Source organism: Muntiacus reevesi, chromosome 17 (genome assembly GCF_963930625.1).
Source record: "Muntiacus reevesi chromosome 17, mMunRee1.1, whole genome shotgun sequence".
Lineage (NCBI taxonomy): Eukaryota > Metazoa > Chordata > Mammalia > Artiodactyla > Cervidae > Muntiacus > Muntiacus reevesi.
The window spans coordinates 36,965,168-36,988,596 of NC_089265.1; the positions used below are offsets into that span (position 1 = coordinate 36,965,168).

Genomic DNA, 23,429 nt, shown 5'->3' on the forward strand with positions numbered 1-23,429 from the left:
AGGCATTGAAGTCTCCAACTATTATTGTCGAACCATCTAGTTTTCCTTTTAATTCTTTCATTGTTGCTTCATTTATTTTGGAGCTCTGTAGCTGGATCCAACTCATAGCAATTAGGAGCAAATATCATGCTTTCTAATGGATAAACTCCTTGATCATTATAAAATGTTCCTCCCCTACCTCTAGCAACAACGTATATCTTATAATCAACTTTGCTTGATAATATAGCTTCTCAGCTCTCTTTTGGTTACTATATCCTCTTCAATCCTTTACTTTCAAGATATTTGTGCTTTTGAGTACAAAGTGTGCCTCTTATAGACAGGATGTAATTTATATTTTTAAAAATTTAGTTCTTCAGTTTCTGCTTTTTTGAGAATTTAATTCATTTACACTTAAGGCTATTACTGTTAATAAAGTATTATGTCTGTCATCTAGCTTCCACTAGGATTTTTTGGATTTTTTTGTCTTTTTGTTCATTTGTTTCATTATTGCTACAGATATTTTCTAATATATTAATATATTAAGTTTCTAGTGCATTATTAATACATTAAGTCTCTTATTTTATCTTTTACTATATATTTTTGAGTTTGGCATAGGAGTCTCTCAGAGAATTACAAAAGACATTGTAACTTAAACAATCTAGTTCTTATTAATATCAACTTAATTTTAATACAATATAAAAACTCTTTCATTCCCTTTATTCTATATTTGTCATATAAACCACATCTTTATACATTATAAGTTCTCCAACACAGTTGTATAACTGTGCTCTTTTATGTTGATTCTGAAATAACCCATAAATATGTAATAAAGGAAATGAAGAAGAGCCTCTAAACCACAGACAGGCAGAATTTTTAAAAAATATATAAAATCTCTTTGGTGCAGTTTCTGGTTACATTATCCTTGGTACTTGTGATTATAGATAGCACTGCATATGTGCCCCCTTAGTTTAAAAGTAGGAGGAAGTCATGAATTTGATAAGGGAAACATTTTTTAATTCTTTAGGTCAGCAAACTATTCCCCACAATACCCCAAGTATTTACTATCTGACGTCTTATAGAAAAAGATTGCAGAATACGTGTAACTCTATGGCTGATTCATATCAATGTATGACAAAACCCACTGAAATGTTGTGAAGTAATTAGCCTCCAACTGATAAAAAAAATTTAAAAAAATTAAAAAAAAAAGACTGCAGATTACTACTCTATAGACATTTAAAAATAAAGACACATTACTTGCTAATTACAGAAATAAATTATAGAAATTGATAAAGAAAATATTCTTAATAAGATACTGATATTCTGTGAAACATATGTCTGCTTCTTTAAATAACACAAATTTGAAAAGTCTTAAAATCTGCATAAAAGTCTTAATAAATTTGAATAGGTTTAATTCTAAGTACCTTATGTAGTTTGCTTTTATTAGTCTTTAAGTGACCTCTTTTCTGTTTGTTTATGGTGTATGGAAATGGCTACCTTAATATACTGATCACATAAATATAGCCTTCTGCTGAATGGTTATTACTGATGTCTGTAGATTTGCTCATATTTTTTTTTGTTAACAATCACATCATTTCCAAATAATGACTTTTTCCTGCTTTGTTCTCAATTATGAAATATTGTTTCTGTTTTACTGTATTGGTTAGGAACTCCACCAAAATCCTATATATAAGTAGATTACTATATTCATGTTATCTTTGCTTTCTATCTTACTCCTGACTTTAGAAGAGAATGATGCTAATATTTTATCATTTAAGAATATTATTTGCCACATGTTTTTTGCAGATATCCTTTAATCATGGTATGAATGTCTCTCTTGACTTTTAGTTTACTAAGGTTTTCTTTCCTTTTTATAATCATGAATGAGTCCATGGTCATGTTTTACTATGTAACACTGACTCTCTATAGAACTGATTTATTTCAGAAGTAAGAACAGACTGGATTTATTTCTTTGTTTCATCCTTTTAAATCATAATATACCTCTGATTTCTCTAAATTGGTATTATATATTACCAAGAATTATTAAATAATTTGTAATTTGAGGTTGTAAATAATCACTGGCAAAATCTTATCCTTCCTTCACATCAACTGAAAAAAGTTATTAAAAAGAACAGATGTGAGATCATAGATTATTATATAAAACATCAAGTTTTCTGAGAAATTATCAGTATTCCAAACATTTAGGATTTTGCAAGTAAAGGTCATTCTTATTCTTTTCAAATTTTAATTATAATCTTAAGTGGAAAAGTAGCATCCTACCAAAACAGCTTTATTCTCAGAGCATTCTAGTAAAAGAGCATGTATGAAAACTATCTAGTGGGGAAAGAGAATCTGAAAAGAAGTGTGTGTGTGCATACTAAGTCACTTTAGTAGTGTCAGACTCTTTACGACCTTATGGACTATAGCCCACCAGGCTCCTCTGTCCATGAGATTGTCCAGGCTAGAATACTGGAGTGGGTTGCCACGCGCTCCTCCAGGAGATTTTCCCAACCCAGGGTCAAACCCATGTCTCTTACATCTCCTGCATTGGCAGGTGGGTTCTTATCCACTAGCACCACCTGGGAAGCCCAAATGAAGATTAGATGCTAATTGGTTCTGATCTCCAATACTAAAGACCTTGCAATTAAAAAGTATGGTTGATAATTTCTCCCACTTTGCCTTTTACCATTAAGTTAAAAGTGACTACTTTACTGGAGAAAGTACCTGATTCTGTAGAGTACATTTTGCCTGGTTGATTCATCTATATGGAAGACATGGTTGGGTGGATACCAGATCCTTTCTGTTTCACTCATTAAAGCAAACATACTATGATACACAGGTGTGATTCCTAAGAAAGAAACAGAAACAAATTATTACAGATATTAAAGTACATTTACAATAACATCTATAATCTGCAGTGGGGCTGAAGCAATAACTCTTAAAATCTATGCAAAATACAGCAGCAGTCAAAATTTTCTGGTTCAACATTACTTACAAGTAAGTTCTTAATTAAATATATTTTCCTCCTATATTGTAACATTTGACTGCTAGGACTCTTTCAAACCCATTATAAAAAAGTTTATCTAGTTTTTTTAGTTGTCTGGCACAGTAAAGTTGACCCAATAATACTGGATTAACCCAACAATATTGTTTTAAATAATAATGAGGGTACCGAATAACTAAAACATTTGAGTCACTAGGAGCTTTAAAAAGAACAATGAAACAGTTTTATTTTTAAATATCAAGTTTTACACAATACACTTGTTATTATATTCTCTGAACTATTTAAACTTACAATGAAAACTTTTAAACATCAACGTAAACCGCAAGGACATGTGATTTTGTTTTTCAAAAATATTTTAGAAGGTATATTAACAAAAGGTTGAAGGCCAGTGAACTTTAAAAATCACATAGATTATGAACAGTTGGAGACATTAATGAATAGGTAATCTAATTAAATATTTCAAATAAAAAAAAAATAAAAATCACATAGAACACTTAAACCACAAAACTAAATAATGTATATTATTTCCAAACACAGAGAGAACCCACACAAGCACACACCAATCATGTGAGGCTAAAAACAAGTCTCCAAAAATGCCAGAGACTGGTCATACATACCATGTTTTCTATTCACATTTCAACTAAATCAGAAACAAATATTACTAATAAAAAAGAGAACAGGAAAACTGACACATTTTTTAATTCAGTTTGACCATGATATCAAAACCAAAGACATTATAAAATGGTAAATCTCACTTACCAAAATAAATTTTAAAATCCTAAATTAAACATTTGCAAACAAAATCTAGCAATGTTTCTTAGAAAAAAATATGACAAAGTTCATTTATTTGAAGATTGGAGAGATGGCTAAATTAAGAAAATGTACTAACATAACTCATCAGGATGGTGGCTCAGAGAGTAAAACAATCTGCCTGCAATGCAAGAGACCCAAGTTTGATCTCTGGGTCAGGAAGATCCCCTAGAAAAGGAAATGGCAACCCACTCCAGTATTCTAGCCTGGAGAATTACATGGACAGGGGAGCCTGGCAGGTTACAGTTCATGGGGTCACAAACAGTCAAACACAACTAAGTGACACTTTCGACATCATGATAAGATATTAGGAAAAAAGTCTGTAGTTAAATGACAAAATGATAAATTTGAGAAGTAGTGAGCATGCAGATATGTATTTTATCATTCTACACAAAGAATTACTTGAAATATGTTATAATAAAAATCAAGATTCAAAACGCAAAACAAAAATATTAAAAGTGAAAATGGAAAAAAAAATGGAAATAAGTTATTCACAGTGGAGCAAATCCACAAGACTAAAAAGCAAGAGAAAGAATGGAAATATTAGTTTACATTGAAGAAAATGTAAATTTAAATTAAGTAATATCACTTTATCCCCATTCACCTATTCACCTAAGAGGGGTAGCATCTAGTGCTGATTGAACTGTAGTGAAAAAGGAACTACACTACGTAATTGCTAGAAACGTAAACTAGCACAACTTCTGAGAAAGTAGTACCTATATAGTTGTGAGAAATCAATGTCAGTAAAAATTTAAAATATGTTTTTAAGCCAGCAATCTCTCCTGAGCACTCCTAAAAATATATCATAGTAGTAAGAAATTAAAAAGAAATAAAATGTAAATTCAAGAGCAGAAAATATGAAAAAACTGAGGCGGTATAATCCATTCCATGGACCTTTATGAAATTTAATAAAAAGAATGAGTTAGTACAAAGGCAGTTGGTTTGAACAGATTTTTCACAATGTATGTGTTCATGAGAAAAGCAAGCCGCACATAAGAGTGTATAACATGACCTGCGCCCTGGCTGCCGTGACGCCTCCATGGCGGCCGCGGCGGTGGCGCCTCCCGAGGGCCTTCGGGAATGCGGCTGCAAGGGCATCAGGACCTGTCTGATCTGCGAGCGGCAGCGCGGAGGTGACCCGCCCCGGCAGTACCCCTCGCAGGTGAGGGGTGGGAGAGGGGCTGCGCCCACAACTCCATTCTTTGTGTGGGGAAACTGAGGCCCAAGTTGGCCCTGAAGACAGGTTCCAGATCAGACCTTGTCAGCGGCCCTGAAGATGGGGGCGTCGCGCGGTGAAGCGATGAGGGATTTGAGGAGTGGGCTTGGAGTGAAGAAGGGGCTGGGACGTCGGTGGAGTCCGGCCGCGGCTCACCTATGGAACTTGGGGGTAGTCTGATAGCAGACGTAGCCACTACCCCCCCCCCCACCCCCCCGCCCCTGGTCGGGCTGGGAACCTCACCGGCCCGTGGGAAGACGACTAGAAGAGAGCAAAGGGTCCCAGAAGGCATTGGACGGAAATGAGTTTCCTTAATCCTACGAATTAACAAAGACGGACTCAGAGCTTTTGAGCAGAGCAAGGGCCTTTCAGCTGGGGAACTGTTTGGGCCGAGGCCTGGGGAAGGTGGGTGATGCGTCAGGTGAGGGAGATGAGGCCGGTGGGGCCTGACCACGGAAGGCAGGCTGGGCTCCTCTTGAGGGCCGTGGTGAGCTCCTGAGGGTTTTAAAGGTAAAATCACATGTGAACCTTCGAAAGTTCCTCTGAGGGGAAGGAGTGGATAAGAAGAAAAGGGGGCTGGAAAGCCAGTGAAGAAACTGTCACGGTGTCCCTGATAGACGCTCAGAAGGTCCTGTGAAAAACAGTGGCAGTTCCTCAGAAAATTAAAAGTAGAGCTGCCATATGACCCAGCAATCCCACTTCTGGATATGGACCCAAAAGAATTGAAAGCAGTGTCTTGAAGAGATTTCTGTACACTCATGTTCATAGCAGAGTTACTCAGAATAGTTAAAACATGGAAGCAATCCAGGTGTCCATGGACAGATGAAAGGATGATGAAACTGCGGCCCATCCATACAATGGACTATTATTCAGTCTGAGAAAAGAAGAAAGGAAAGTCTGGCACGTGCTACAACACAAATGAACCTGAGAACGTTATGCTGAGTGAAATAAGGCAGTCACAAGGCATACTGTATGATTCCACTCAGAAAACACACCGGTTCATTTACTACCCCGACACCGGCTGGGCCGTGGGGGCCGAGGAGTCTGACTTTGAAGGCTGGGCCTTCCCCTTCCCGGGCGTGACCCTGATGGAGGACTTCGTGACCCCGGAGGAAGAAGCCGAGATGGTGCAGCTGATGGACCGCGACCCCTGGAAGCTGTCCCAGTGTGGGCGGAGGAAGCAGGATTACGGCCCCAAAGTCAATTTCCGGAAACAGAAGCTAAAGATGGCCGGCTTCCGAGGCCTCCCCAGCTTCAGCCGGGAGGTGGTGCGGCGGATGGGCCTGTACCCCATCCTGGAGGACTTCCGGCCCGTGGAGCAGTGCAACCTGGACTACTGCCCGGAGCGGGGCTCGGCCATCGACCCCCACCTGGACGACGCCTGGCTGTGGGGGGAGCGGCTGGTGAGCCTCAACCTGCTGTCCCCCACCGTGCTATCCATGTCCCAGGAGGCGCCCGGCAGCCTGCTGCTCTGCCTGGCCCCATCCGGCTTCCCGGAGGCCCTGGCGGACGGCGCGATGGCCCCCAGCCGGTCCATCCCGTGCCAGGAGGTGGAGGTGGCGGTCCCCTTGCCCCACCGCTCCCTGGTGGTGCTCAGGGGAGGCATGCGGCACCAGTGGAAGCACGCCATCCACCGGCAAGACGTCGGGGCCGGCGCGTGGGCGTCACCTTCCGGGAGCTGTCGGCCGAGTTCGGCCCCGGAGGGAAGCAGCAGGAACTGGTGCAGGAACTCCTGCAAATGGCGCTCTCCTTTCACGGGAGACCCACCACGTGAGCCGCCAGGGCGGGGAGCTGGCCGCTGGGCCTGGCGGAGGCGCTGGCTCCCGAGCGGACCGTTGGCCAGCATCGAAGGGGGAGCCCAGCGCCAGGGTCTTTCTCAGGTTTAAGGGGAGACCGCCGGACACGCCCTGGCACAGAGCAGCTCGAGCCCTGCCCAGGATGGTTTCACGGTGCAGGGCCTCAGGTCGTTCCCTTTTGACCTGCGCGGTGGCCACTTGTTTGAGTGGTTTGTCACAGTTTGAGGGCAGTGGCCTAATTTGAGCTTAAAAATGGTTGGTGCTCCTTAAAAAAAAAAAAAAAGTGTATAATATGATTCCATGTTATAAAATAATGATCTCAAAATCCTAATGACTCTATGACAGGGAGGGGGGTTGTGCATTCCTATACGATTATATGGGAGCTTCCCTGGTGGCTCAGAGGGGAAGAGAAGAGCTACCCACTCCAGTCTTCTTGCTGGAGAATGTGAAGGTCGGGGGAGCCTGATGGGCTATAGTTCACGGGGCAGCAGAGTCAGACACGAATGAGCAACTGAGCACACAGGGTCACACGACTACGGAGAAAAGGATCCAGCAAAGATTACAGTCCTAGGTACCAGGATGGGACTACAGTAAAAGGAAGATGACAGTACCATGGAGAATAAACTTCTTTTTTTTAAAAAAGAATTCATTATATAAAAACAGTAAGTCCGATGTTAAAAAGAAAGCGAAGGGGGAAAACAGATAAGAGACACTAATGAATACAAAGTGAGAGTCCGCCACGTATGCCACTTTGAAACTGGAGAAAAATGGCTTGTTAGTCTCTAAACTTTAAAATAATCCTAAGATGATAGGAAAGAATACTATTCAAATAATTTGAGAAGTAATTATTTTATCTGAGTACTATTTGGATCTAGTCTAATTCTGCACTGAAAAAATGCTTTAAACTTGACATTTCTTTTATCTAGAAGGTACCTCTTTCCACAAAGTAAGTCACGTTGCCAGTGTTTCAGGTACATACATGAGACACGGTGGGAGTGCATATACCCCAGTCCTACATAGCTGATTCACTTTGTTATGCAGCAAAAACTAACAACACTGTAAAGCAATTATACTCCAATTACAAAAAAAAACACAGTGGGAGATGAAGTTACCCAGGAAGGGAACGTAAAACACCTGATATGAGATTGCCTTGGAAAAAAGAATACTAGGAAGAGAACTTTGGCAAAAAAAGCATCATTTAGTTTAAATGTAATCATGCAAATAAAATTGCATATATGGAACCATTATTTTTTAGCATATGATGACAGGGATATTTTTTTGAACAACATAATGTCATGATTTTCAAACAATAGTGTGATTATACAAAGCAGGAAAAGTGAACTCATACTGATGAAACATCAGGATTTTTTTAAATGTTGAATAATGATTTCTTAACAGAAGACTCCAAACCTTAATTATATTTATCAAAATAGGAAAACAAATATATCCATATAAATTGGCACAAAAGGGTCAGAACAAGGGGATGCACCCCTAAAGGAAAATGGTTAGGTCACAAGGTAAACAAAAGCAAAAGACAGTGCTTACGTCACGTTTAGTCACATCATCTTATTCCAAAATGGCAATTATATATTAATACTTAATTCACATTTTTTCTAACTAGTTCATGTTAATTGGGCTGTTCTAGGAAGAAAGAAAAGGCAGTGACACTGTGTCTGAGATATACATTATACTAAATAGATTCAAAGAAACTTTAAAGTCACTTTTAACTCCTTTTCTTTCCTTACACACTAAGTCCAAATTATTCTTATTTTTATTTAATAAAAAAATTAATTAATTCAAAATGTTTCTTCTTTTCTAAGCCACTACCAAAACTGTGATTCAGTTCCATATCATTTTAGACCAAGAACAGTCATCATTCCACTAATATTAACAGTCTCTATTCTATAATATGCACAAGATGGGTATGGAAAATACAAAAATGAAAACACTGCCTAACTTTAAAGATCTCATCATAGGTGACCCAGAGAAGCCACTAGAGAATTACAAAACAAGAAATTAAGTGCATGATAGTAAAGACCACAAGAAAACACAAAAGTATAGCATTGAAAAAGATTCTTTCCTAGACAAACTTTTAGTCAGGCTTCTCTGAACCCTCCCCTAAGTAACCCCACAAGTTTATTTCCTTGAAGAATCCATTCCTTGCTAAATGGATTTAAGCAGGATTCCTGCTAAATTTAGCAAGACTTAGCAAGATTTTTCCACCTTTGACATATCTGATCAAATTCTGCACTCCTTTAATCCCCCAGCTGGTATCTGATCACCATGGTCTGCTCAGCAAGAATCACCCCCAGACCTGATGTCTCCTTCAGTAATTTGCAATTCCCCACTGTCCCCATCCTACTTGCTCCTTGGCTATAAATTTCCACTTTTTCAGACTGTACTCAGAATTAAGCCCACTTCTACACTGGAGTAGCTTTCCTTACTATAATAGTTGTTTAAATAAAGTACATCTTTATCACGTTTTCTCTGGCTCTGGTTTTCTTGAGCAAAGGTAAAAAAATATATCAAGAGGTTCAAGTGAAGTAAAGATAAACAATAGTTGAAGGAATCTGTCACCAGCAGATCTGCAATACAAGAAATACTAAAAGGAGTTCTTTACGCTGAAGGAAAACAATGACAGATGAAAGCATGGAATTGTATGACAAACGAATGGGAAAGAGTAAAATAATAATAACCATTTAAATCAATAATAATTTATGTACCTGTGTATTTATGATGTGTACAAAAGTAAGATAGACCAGTAACACCAAATGTGAAAAGAAGTAAATACAGTTAAATTGCTATAAAATTCTCGAATTGTTTGAAAAATAACATGCTAGCTTAATACTGTAATAAGCCCAAAAATGTACACTATAATATCTAGGGTAGCTGCCAAAAGAAAAATATAAAAACCAGTTCAAAAAAAAAATCCAATAGAAGAGATAAAGTTAAAAAAAAAAAAGAAAGAAAAATACTTGATCAACCTAAAAAAGGCAGAAAAAGAGGAAACCTAAAGATACATCAAATAGAAAACAAACAAGGTTATAAACACAAATACATCAGTAATTCTATTATACATAAATGTAAATGAGCCAATAAAATACATATTATATCAGTCTGGATTATTAAAAAGAAAACTGTGTTATTTACAAGGGACATACTTTAAACAACGCAGGTTTGATCCCCGGGTTGGGAAGATCCCCTGGAGGAGGAAATGGCAACCCACTACAGGATTCTTGTCTGGAGAATCCCATGGACAGATGAGTCTGGCATTGCTACAGTCTATAGGGTTGCAAAGAATCGGGCATATTGAGTGACTAACACTAATTTAAACAAAAGTAGGAAAATGATACAGCATGCAAACACAAGGCAAAAAAAAAAAACCTGATGAGTCAACATTAGCATTAAACTAAGAAAACTTAAAAAGGAAGATTAGTTGAGATAAAAAGGAACACTTCACAGTAATAAGAGAGCCACCTCAACAGGAAGACATAATAATACTAAATGTGTGTTTCACAAAGTGAAAGTGATAGTCACAAAGTCTTGTCTGACTCTTTGTGACCCATGGACTGCATCCTACAAGGCTCCTTGATCCAAGGAATTCCCCACACAAGAATGTTGGAATGGGTAGCCATTTTCTTCCCCAGGGCATCTTTCCAACTCAAGGATCAAACCATGGTCTCCTGCATTGCAGAACAGAAGCTTTACTGTCTGAGCACCAGGGAAGCCCCACTAATTTCAAGGCTCAACAGAATACATGAAGCAAACACACACAGAACCAGAAGAAACATACGTTCAAATGTCTCAGAAATTGGGAGAAGACAAAATAAATAAACAAAGGATATAAAATTTAAAATTAACCCAATTTAGTTCACATTTAGAGAACACTACACCTAGCAAGTCACTATACACTATTTTCAAATGCATGTGAAACATTAAACAAGAGAGTAGATAACCTAAGCGACAAGTCTCAAAAAATTTCAGAGGATTGATAGAGTACACACTATGACCATAGAAATTTTTTTTTTTTTAAATCAGTAACAGAAGGATAATTTTAAAATCCCCCAAAGGAATCAGACTCTGGATGTGCTGCTGCTGCTGCTAAGTCACTTCAGTCGTGTCCGATTCTGTGCAACCCCAAAGGCGGCAGCCCACCAGGCTCCCCCATCCCTGGGATTCTCCAGGCAAGAACACTGGAGTGGGTTGCCATTCCCTTCTCCAACGAGTGAAAGTGAAGTCGCTCAGTCGTGTCCGACTCTTAGCAACCCCATGGACTGCAGCCTGCCAGGCTCCTCCGTCCATGGGATTTTCTAGGCAAGAGTACTAGATGTGCTATATTACCTAAAATGCCCAGTTTTTAACAAAAGGATTATGAGATATGCAAAGACACAGGAAAGTGTAATCCTTGGACAAGAAAAAAGGAAGGTAACAGACAATGCCTATAAGAAGACCCAGATGTGAGATTTAACAAAAATTTCAAAGCAGTCATTATAAACATGTTCAAAAAACTAGAATAAACCATGATTACAGAAGTAAAGGAAGAGTGACATCAGCAAAAATGGTATATTCTCATACAAAATCGACAACAAAAAACAGTAAACGCTGTTGCAATCAACTTCATGAGAACTCTGGAAAAGAGTCAAAGATATGCAACAACCAAGCAATTGCTGAGTCAGGAAAAAGACAATTTTAAAATGGTAGGAAAAATGAGCAGCATGTCTACTTTGCTCACTGCTCAGTCAGGGTTTAGAGATGGCAGCTGGTATTCCCAATGCGAAACTCTGGTCCATGGCTCTAGAGTTAATAGAGTCAATCTTAATGATTGATTAAATCAATTAAAACCATTAAATAATTTTAATTTGCTGCCTTCAGTGTGCTCAAAGAGCTAAAGGAAGCCATGGACAAAAACCTAAAGGAACCAGGAGAAAGATGTGTAAACAAAGACGAACAGTATAAAAAATGAAAATCTGGAACAAAGAAGTACAATACCTGAAATGAAAAATTCACTAGACTGTTTCAAAAACAGATTTAGATAAAAGAATCAGCTAACTTAAAGATAAGTCAATTAAATTATCTAGTCTGAAGAGCAGGGGAAAATAAGGAAAAAGATGCACAAAACTAATACACCTGTGAGATACATTCAAGTCTGCCAACATTACATTATGACCGTTTCAGAGATTCAAAGAGAAAGTAGAGAAAAGGAAAGAATATTTGAAAAAATAATGGCCCCAAACTCCCCAAATTTGATGAAAACCATGGATCACAAAAATCCAAGAAGTTGAATGAATTGCACGATGATAAATGCAAACTGATGCACACCGAGACACATTAAAAATCAAACCACCAAAAGACAAATATAAAGAGAACATCAAAAACAGCAAGAGAGAAATGACTCATTACATACAAGGACTCCTCAGTTAGGCATTCTCAGTAAGACTCATAGCAATTTCTCATCAGAAACCAATATGACCGTGAAGAAATTGGATGACATAATTAAAGAACTCAAAGAGAAAAAAAAAGTCAAATGAGAATTTTATATCTGACACAATAATTCTTTAAAGATGAAGTAGAAATTAAGACATTCTAAGATAAACAAAAGCTTAGAGATCTCACTGTTAAAAGGCCAGCTCTAAAGAAATGCTAGAAAGTATTCTACAGGTAGAAATGATAAGACATTAGACAGTAACTCTAAGTCCTGAGAAGAAATTATAAAACTATGATGAAGATACCTATACACACTACAGGCATAAATGTTAAACAATACACCCACTTTCAAAACCCCACTTTCAATTAGGGGTGCCTCAAATAGCTAAACATAGAATTACCATTTGATTCAGCAATGCTGGGTTTATACACAACAGAAATGGAAGTCATACATCCACACAAAAACCTGTATACACACATTCACAGAAACATTATTCATGATATCTAAAAGTTGTAAACAGCCCAAATGTCCATCAACTGATCAGTGGTTATAGAAGATGTAGTATATCAATGCAATGGGATACTATTCAGTCATGAAAGAATTAAGTACTGATAAGTGATACTACTTCTGCTTTATTGACTATGCCAAATAGTAGTGATCTACTTCTGCTTTACTGACTATGCCAAAGCCTTTGACTGTGTGGATCACAATAAACTGGAAAATTATTCAAGAGATGGGAATACCAGACCACCTAACCTGCCTCCTGAGCAATCTGTATGCAGGTCAGGAAGCAACAGTTAGAACTGGACATGGCATAACAGACTGGTTCCAAATAGGAAAAGGAGTACGTCAAGGCTGTATATTGTCACCCTGCTTATTTAAGTTATATGCAGAGCACATCATGCAAAATGCTGGGCTGGATAAAGCACAAGCTGGAACCAAGACTGCCGGGAGAAATATCAATAACCTCAGATATGCAGATGACACCACCCTGATGGCAGAAAGTGAAGAAGAACTAAAGAGCCTCTTGATGAAAGTGATAGAGAAGAATGAAAAAGCTGGCTTAAAAGTCAACCTTCAGAAAACAAAGATCGTGGCATCCGGTCCCATCACTTCATGGCAAATAGACAGGGAAACAATGGAAACAGTGACAAACTTTATTTTGGGGGGCTCCAAAATCACTACAGATGGTGACTGCAGCCATGAAATTAAGACACTTGCTCCTTGGAAGAAAAGTTATGACCAACCTAGACAGCATATTAAAAAGCAGAGATATTACTTTGCCAACAAAGGTCCATCTAGTCAAAGCTATGATTTTTCCAGTAGTTATGTATGGACGTGAGAGTTGGACTATAAAGAAAGCTGAGCACCGAAGAATTGATTCTTTCGAACTGTGGTGTTGGAGAAGACTCTTGAGAGTCCTGTGGACAGCAAGATCAAACCAGTTCATCCTAAAGGAAATCAGTCCTGAATATTCATTCATTGGAAGGACTGATGCTGAAGCTGAAATTCCAATCCTTTGGCCACCTGATATGAAGAACTGACTCACTGGAAAAGACCCTGATACTGGGAAAGATTGAAGGCGGGAGAAGAAGGGGATGACAAAGGATGAGATGGTTGGCCAGCATCACCGACTCAATGGACATGAGTTTGAGTAAACTCCGGGAGCTAGTAGGGATGGACAGGGAGGCTTGGAGTGCTGCAGTCCATGGGGTCGCAAAGAGTCAGACACGACTGAGCGACTGAACTAACTGAACTGAAGTAATACAACATGAATGAAACTTTTAAACATTATATGAGCTTAAGAAGTCAGTAACAAAAGACCAAATACTGTATGATTCAAATTTATTGAGACAAAAAGGTAAATTTACTGAGACAGAAACTAGACTAATGGTTGTCTAAGAAACTGGGGAAGAAGAGAGTTGGGAAATGATATCCAATAAGCACAGGGGTTTCTCGAGTGTAGTGATGGCTGGACAACTCTGTGAGGACAATACAAAGTACTGAACTGTACATTTTTAAGGGTAAAACATATGACTTTAAATGTATTATATTGAATTATGTATCAATAAAGTATTTACAAAAAACAAACATAAGACATTACTTCATACCCACAGGGTATGATTCACTATTAGACGGCACCAAGGGTATTGCCTTGGCTGAATGAATGTCTGAACTATCTCTGGACTGGCCAGAATTGTCAGTATTAAAGAGTAGGACCTGACAGCTCTACCTCAAAAACTCCAAAAGGAATTCTCAGATCAAGTCAAAGAAAAAGAGTCATTTGGTTAATTTCCTCTCTTTAAAAGAGAGACAAACATACTAACTTGTGTGTCAGTTTCAGCCTATCAATAATGTTGCTAGGAACCAGAAGTTCCTAAAGACCCACCCAGGACTGAGGTGAGCCTCCACAGACATTTCCCTTTCCAGAGCTAATGCTGTGGCAGGACCAGCTCTTATTGATCTTATTATGATTACAAGGTGCATTTCAGCAAAAATCATCAGGGAACTTTTCAAAGTAGAAAAGAAAGGCCACAACTAGCAACAAAATTACAAATGGAAAAGCTCACTGGTAAAGGCAAATATACAGTAAAGGCAGGAAATCATCCACACAAATATAATATCAAAACCAGCAATTGTGAGGAGAGCACAAATGCAGGATATTGGAAATGCATTTGATATTAAAAGATCAGCAACTTAAAACAATCTTGTTTATATACAGACTGCTATTACAAAACCTCATGGTAACCTCAAACCAAAAATCTACAATAGATACACACACATAAAAGAAAAAGAATCCAAACAAAACACTAAAGTTAGCCATCAAATCTCAAGAGAACAAAAGAAGGGGAGAAGAAAAAACACCTACAAAAATAAATCCAAAACAATTAATGAAATGGCAATAAGAAACACATATCGATAATTACCTTTAACATTAACAGATTAAATCCTCCAAACAAAAGACACAGACTGGCTGAACGGACAAATAGGCTCATACACATGCTGTCTGCAAGAGACCCACTTCAGATTTAGAGACAATACAGACTGAAAGTGAGGGGATTAAGAAGGTACTCCATGCAAATGGAAATCAAAAGAAAACTGAAGTAGCAATACTCATATCAGACAAAACAGATTTTAAAATAAAGACTGTCACGGGAGACAAAGAAGAACACTACATGATTATTAAGAGATAAATCCAAAAAGAAGACAAAACAATTGTAAATATATATGTACCCAACATAGGAGGACCTCAATAAATAAGACAATTACTAACATCCATACAAGGAGAAATCAACAATAACAAAAGATAAAAAGGGCGAAGTTTAACACTTCACTTTCGTCAATGGACAGATCACCCAGACAGAAAATCAATATGGAAACACATATCTTAACACCTTAAAGCACATGTACTTAACTGATACTTATAGAGTATTCCACCCCAAAGCAACAGAATACATATTCTTCTCAACTGCACATGGAACACTCTCCAGGACTGATCACACGCTGGCCCAGGACTGATCACACACTGGCCCACAAAGAGAGCCTCAGTAAACTTAACAACATTAAAATCATATCAAGCATCTTTTCCAACCACAACATTATCAGATTAGAAATCAACTATAAGAAAAACTGTTAAAAAAAACCAACAAAAATACAAAAAAAAAATGCAAACGTGTGGAGGTTAAACAATATGCTACTAAGTAGTCAATGAATCACTGAATAAATCAAAGAGGAAATTTTTAAATGTCCAAAGACAAATTTTTAAATGCCCAAAGACAAATGAAAAACAAAAAGCATGATAATTCAAAACCCTTGGGATGCTGCAAAGGAGTTCTAAGATGGGAGTTTATAGCAATATAACCTTACCTCAAGGAACAAGAAAAAATTCAAATAAATGAGCTAATCTTACACCAAAAGCAAGTAAAGAACAAAATCCAAAGTTAGTAGAAGAAAAGACATCATAAAGATTAGAGAAATAAATGAAATAGAAATGAAAAAAAAGAAAAGATTAATGAAACTAAAAGTAGGCTACTTGAAAAGATAAACAAAACTGATACACCTCTAGCTAATTCATCAAGAAAAAGGAGGGCTCAAATCAATAAAATTACAAATGAAAAAGGAGAAGTTACTACACATATTACAGAAATACAAAGAATCATAAGAGACTGCTACAAGCAACTATATGCCAATAAAATGAATGATTTGAAAGAAATGGACTAATCCTTAAAAAGGTACAACTCCCAAAACTGAGGCAGGAAAAAATAGAAAATACGAATAGACTAATCACAAGTAATGAAATTGAAACTGTGATTTTAAAACTCCCAACTAACAAATGTCCAGGACCAGATGGCTTCACAAGTGTATCTATCAAACACCTAGAAAAGAGTTAATGCTTTTACTTCTGAAACTATTTCAAAAACTACAGAGTAAAACACACTCCCACACTCATTCTGTGAGGCCACAATCATCCCAACACCAACAAAAAACAAGTATCACAAGAAAATTACTCGCTAATATCACTGATGTGCATAGATGCAAAAATCCTCAACAAAATACAAGCAGTTCAAATCTAACAATACATTAAAAGGATCATACACCATGATCAAGTGAGATTTATCCCATGGATGCAAGGATTTTTCAATATCCACAGATCAATCAGTATGAATCATCACATCAAGAAACTGAATAATAAAACCCATATGGTCATCTCAGTAAATGCAGAAAAATCTTCTGACAAAATTCAACATGCATTCATAACAAAAACTCTCCAGAAGGTGGGACAGAGGGAACATACTTCAACATAATAAAGGCCATATATGACAAACCAACAGCTAACATCATACTGAACACTGAAAAGCTAAAAGCATTTCCTCGAAGATCAGGAACAAGACAAGGATGTCCACTCTCACTACTTTTATTCAACACAGTTTTTAAGTCCTAGGCACAGCAATTAGAGAAGAAAAAGAAATAAAGGGAATCCAAATTGGAAAAGAAAAAGTAAGACTGTCACTATTTGCAGATGCCATGATAGTATACATAGAAAGCCCCTAAGACACTACTACAAAATTATTGCTGCTGCTGCTGCTAAGTTGCTTCAGTTGTGTCTGACTCTGCGACCCCCTAGACAGCAGCCCACCAGGCTCCTCTGTCCCTGGGATTCTCCAGGCACGAATACTGGAGTGGGTTGCCATTTACAAAATTACTAGAGCTCATTAAAGAATTAGGTAAAGTTGCAGGATATAAAATTAATACACAGAAATCTATTCTATTTGTATACAATAATAATGAAAGTTCAGAAAGAGAAACTCAAGAAATAATGCCATTTACCATCACATCAGAAAGAATATATACCTAAGAATAAACTTATCTAAAGAGACAAAAGACCTGGACTCCAAAAACTATTAAGAAGCTGATGAAAAAAAACACTGAAAATGACACAAATGGAAAGATACACAATGTTCTTGGATTGCAACAATTAATAATGTCAAAATGACTCTACTACCCAAGGCAAAACACAGACTCAATGCAATTCCCTATCAAATTACCAAGGCATTTTTTTAGAACTAGAATAAAAAATCTTAAAATTTGTATGGAGACACAGAAGACCCCAAAGAGTCAAAGCAATCTGTGAAGGAAAAATAGAGTTTAAAGAATCAGACTCCCTGACCTCAGATTACTGATTAAAGCTACAATCATCAAAACAGTATGGCACTGGCACAAAAACAGAAAGATAAGTCAATGGAACTGGATAGAAAGCCCAAAAATAAACCCATGCATCTATAATCAATTTATCTATGATAAAGGAGGCAAGATTATACAATGAAGAAAAGACAGTCTCTTCAATACATAATGATGGGAAAACTAGACACCTGTATATAAAAAAATGAAATAGAACATTCCTTAACACCATACACAAAAATAAAATGAACTAAAGATCTAAGTGTAAGACCAGATATTATAAAACTAAGAGAAAAACATAGGCAAAACACTCTGACATGAAACACAGCAATATCCTTTTCAACACAGCTCTTAAGGTTATAAAAATAAAAATAAGCAAATGGGACCTAATTAAACTCAAAAGCTTTTGTGAAGCAAAGGAAACCATAAACAAAATGAAAGACAACTCACAGAATGAAAGAAAATATTTATGAACTATCTGAAGGACAGGGACTGGTCTCCAAAAATCTACAAATACCTCATGCATAACAACAACAAAAAAATACAATTAAAAAATGGGCAGAAACCTAAACAGACATTTCTCCAAAGACGACCAAGAGGCACATGAAAAATACTCAACATCACTAATTATTCAGTTCAGTCGCTCAGTCGTATCTGACTCCTTGTGACCTCATAAGCCACAGCACACCAGACCTCCCTGTCCATCACCAACTCCCGGAGTTCACTCAAACTTATGTCCATTGAGTCGGTGATGCCATCCAACTATCTCATCCTCTGTTGTCCCCTTCTCCTCCTGCCCTCAATCTTTCCCAGTTATTAGAGAAGTACAAATCAAAACTATGAGAGATCACCTCACACCAGTCAGAATGGCCATCATCAAAAAATCTATACACAAAAAATGATGAAAAGAGTGTGGAGAAAAAAGAACCCTCTTACACTGTTGGTGGGACTGTAAATTGGTACAGCCACGATGGAGAACCATATGGAGGGTCCTTAAAAAAATTAAAGTAGGGCTACCATGTAATCCAGCAATACCATTCCTGAGCATATAGCTATCCAGAGAAAAACTGGATAGTTTGAAAGGATACATGCACTTCAGTGTTCACTGCAGCACTGTTTACAATAGCCAAGACATGGAAGCAATCTAAAGGGCCATTGACACAGGAATGGATAAATAAGATGCAGTACATATATACCAGAATATTACTCAGCCATTAAAAAGAATGAAACAATGTCATTTGCAACAACATGGATAGAACTAGAAATTACCATACTAAGTAAGTCAGAGAAAGACAAGTATCATATGATATTGTTTATATGCGGAATCTAAAGAAATTATGCAAATAGATTTATTTACAAAACAGAAAGAGACTCAGAGAACTTAAGAGTTACCTAAGAGAAAGGGTAGGGGAGAGGGATAGAATCAGAGTCCGGGATTTACATGTACATAGATAACCAACAAGGACCTACTGTATACTGCAGGGAACTCTGCTCAAGACTCAGACTCAAGACTCTGCTTAATAACCTAAATGGTTATTCAAAATATGGTTCAAAATACTTAGAAAAAGAATAGATACATATAAATGTCAAACTGAATCACTTTGCTATATACCTGAAACTAACACAACAATGTTAATCAACTATATTCCAATATAAAGTTTAAAAAAATTTTAAAGCTATCAGATGCTTATCAATACACACAAACACCCTAGTGCTATGGTAAGAACTGAGTAACACATATAAAATAATTATGTGTTTTATGTAAATAATGAGAAAAAATTTCAGCCAGCTGAAAGAGGTGAATGGGCTACAACTGTAACATTAACTTCATATTCTCATTTCAACTGAGAAAAGAATAAAAGTCACTTTAAAAAATACATTTCCTTTAAGCATTTTTTTTTACCATTAGAAGTTGTAACAGATCAAGAATCTTCATTAAATATAAATATCTCAATATTAAAACTGTTATTTATAACAATATAAATTATTTTATTATCAAAGCTATACCTAACAAAAAGGTCATTCAATAAAGGGCATTTGGGGATGGGAATGGAAACAAATTTGAAGATAACAGATAAGTGAGTAGGTAGTCAAGAAAGTCTAACTGGTAAAGGGCTCAAGAGAGGTGGGAGGATTCCGAAAGATAACTCTATGGGCCTCTTTTGTCTAAATGCTGCTGTTTCTACACTAGAGATAATTATCTCATATCTTTAACATAAAACTTGTCAAGGCTGTAGATATGATATCAGAATAATTCATGACTTTTTTAGGGTAAAGTGCCAAGTATGTTGCACTATTTATATATTTTCTTTCCACTTAGCATGTGCTCTTTTACTAAGTTTTTTTTTAATATCACCAAGTTTAGACTGTCATACCCTTAACCCTATTTTTCCTATAAGCCCTGTGGTTTTTACGGCACAATTCTGCAGAACACAGTGTCTTTTAGGAACACATATTTCACACCATAACATAACTGACTACATCTTGAAAAAAGAGACACAAATATCCGTAATTTGAAGAGACACAGATAACTTAGTTATCTATAACTAAGCCACACAAGGGTAGAAAAGCAACTGGGGTAAAGTGATATTTAACCTTACGACCTGGTAACACCGTCAAATACAATCACATTGGGAGAATATGTTTCAACATATGAATGTGAATGTTTGTGTACTTCTCCCAAAACCTACAGCATTCTATTCCTGGCCCTCCAAAAATAATATCCTTTCACATTCAAAATATATTCATTCCATCCCAATAGTCCTAGAAGTCTTATTAACTCATTTCAGCATCAACTCAAAGTCTGAGTTCAAAGTCTCATCTAAATATCATTTAAATCAGATGTGGATGAGACTCACACAAGGCTTCAGCAGTATGTGAACTGAGAACTTCCAGATGCACAAGCTGGGTTTAGAAAAGGCAGAAGAGCCAGAGATCAAATTGCCAGTATATGTTGGATCATGGAGAAAGCAAGGAAGTTCCAGAAAAATATCTACTTCTGCTTCACTGACTATGCTAACACCTTTGATTGTGGATCACAACAAACTGTGGACAATTCTTTAAGAGATGGGCATACCAGACCACCTTACTTGCCTCCCAAGAAATCTGTATGCAGGTCAAGAAGCAACATTTACAACCAGACATGAAACAACAGACTGCTTCAAAATCGGAAAAGGAGTACAACAGGGCTGTATACTGTCACCCTGCTTCCTTACCTTTTATGCTGAATACATCATGTGATACGCCACACTGGATGGACCACAAGCTGGAATCAAGACTGCCAGGAAGTAATATTAACAACCTTAGTATGCAGATACTACGACTCTAATGGCAGAGTGAGGAGGAGCTAAACAGCCTCTTGATGACAGTGAAAGAAGAGAATGAAAAAAAGCTGGCTTAGAACTCAACATTCAAAGACCAAAGATCATGGGATCCAGTTCCATCGCCTCATGGCAAATAGAAAGGAAAAAGTGAAAGCAGTGATAGATTTTATTTTCTTGGGCTCCAAAATCACTGCAAATGGTGACCCCAGCCATGAAATTAAAACATGCTTGCTCTTTGGAAAAAAAGAGACACAAACTCTGGTGGAATAAGCATCTCCACCAAAGCATCTTTGGTGTCATAAGCTATGACAAACCTAGACATCATATTAAAAAGCAGAGACGTCCCTTTGCCAACAAAGCTCTGTATAGTAAAAGCTATGGTTCTTCCAGCAGTCGTGTACAGATGTGAGAGTTGGACTATAAAGAAGGCTGAGTGCCAAAGAACTGATGTTTTCGAATTGTGGTTCTGGAAAAGACTCGCGAGAGTCCCTTGGACAGCAAAGAGATCAAACCAGTCAATCCCAAAGGAGATCAATCCTGAATATTCATTGAAAGGACTGACACTGAAGCTCCAATACTCTGGCCATCTGATGAGAAGAGCCAACTCATTAGAAAAGACCCTGATGTTGAGAAAGATAGAAGGCAGGAGGAGAAGGGAACGACAGAGGTTGGATGGCATCACCGACTCAAAGGACATGAGTTTGAGCATGCTCTGCAAGAATAGGCAAGACTGACGTGCTACAGTCCATGGGGTCGCAAAGAGCCAGACATGACCTAGCGACTGAACAACAACAAGGTACAATTCATCCTGAGGTTCTCCAGCTGTAAACCTATGAAATCAAACAAATTATGTGTTTCTAAAATATAATGGTGGAAAAGGCATGGGACAGATGTTCCCATTCCAATAGGCATAGGACAGATATTTCCATTCTAAAAGAAGAAATGAGTGACAAGTCGCAAATAAATCTAAAACCTAGTAAGGCAAATTCCATTAGGCCTTAAGGCTGATGAATAACCCTCTAACTTGATACTCTGCCTTCCAGACCCACTGAAGCAGAGATCCCGCCTGCAGCGCACACCAGGGCAACAATCCTGCCCCTCCAGCTTCGCTGGGCAGAAGCTGGGCACCAAAGACTCCTGGCAGCCCTGCCCCATGCTTCCCTTCTTTGAAATCTAGGTGGAGTCAGACATGCCTCCAGGGCCTTTGCATTCTCCACTAGTGGAGATGCTTATTCCACCAATGTTTGCTGCCTGCACCCCGCTGAGGGATAACTGCCACACTAGGGGCTGCCAGAACCACATCAAGGGCAGCCAAGGAGCTCAGCAACAGCATTAATTTTCACAAACATATCAGTTATGAGGACTCAAGCCACACCTTCAACCCTTCGCTTAGAAATGACTTGAAGTAAATACCCAATTTTATTGCTCATAAGTTCTACATTCTACAAAGAACTGAAACAGGAACATAACTCAGGCAAGTTCTTTGACACTTCATAACAAGGATCACTTGTCTTTCAGTTTCCAATAACATGGTCCTTACTTCCATCTGAGATCTTAGAATGGTCTTCATGGAACAAAATTCTACCAATATTCTGCACAGGACTGCACAGGTGTTCTCTAAGAAGACTGTTTTCTTACAACTCTGCTTCTTTCTTTCCAAGTCCTCACCAGAATCTCCTTTAAAGATCTGTTTCCAACAGTGTAGACTTTTTCTAGCATGCACCTCAAAACTCTTCCATTACCCATTACCCAGTCCCAAAGCCACTTTTACAGTTTTAGGAATTTGTTACGGCCCTTCCACTTCTCAGTATCAATTGCTGTTTTAGCTCATGCAGGATCCTATAAGAAAATTACCATAGATGAAGTGGTTTATAAAAAACAGAAACATATTTCTCACATTTCTAGAGGTTGGGAAGTACAAAATCAAGGTGCTAGCAGATGTGGTGTCTAATAAGGACCCAATTCCTGGTTCATAGATGATTCATTTTCTTATTCATCTTCTTGCTATGTCCACACATGGCACGAGGGGCAAAGGACTCTCAGCGATCTCTTTAATAGAGGTACTAGTCCCACTGATGAGGCGTCCACTCTCATGACTGATTCATCTGGAAAGCCCCACTTCCAAAGTCATCACACTGGAGGAGCAGGTCACAACACGAATTTGGGGGGGAACACATTCATTCTATACCACTAGCTCAAC

General features: G+C 37.8%; 2 protein-coding genes across 3 annotated transcripts in view; one reads left to right on the forward strand and one right to left on the reverse strand.

The window, feature by feature from the left end:
* JAK2 (Janus kinase 2) overlaps window positions 1–23,429 on the reverse strand; it is a 93,781-nt gene that overhangs the window by 63,506 nt on the left and 6,846 nt on the right. For both annotated transcript variants that reach the window (XM_065908178.1, XM_065908177.1), the window contains one exon: window positions 2,701–2,824. In XM_065908178.1, the coding sequence (XP_065764250.1) occupies window positions 2,701–2,824 (124 nt within the window). The remainder of the gene's footprint in view (window positions 1–2,700; window positions 2,825–23,429) is intronic.
* On the forward strand, window positions 4,830–6,780 carry LOC136148672 (alpha-ketoglutarate-dependent dioxygenase alkB homolog 4-like). Its single transcript, XM_065908354.1, is given in 3 exon segments — window positions 4,830–4,952; window positions 5,993–6,653; window positions 6,656–6,780. Coding segments are annotated over 3 exon segments (909 nt in total).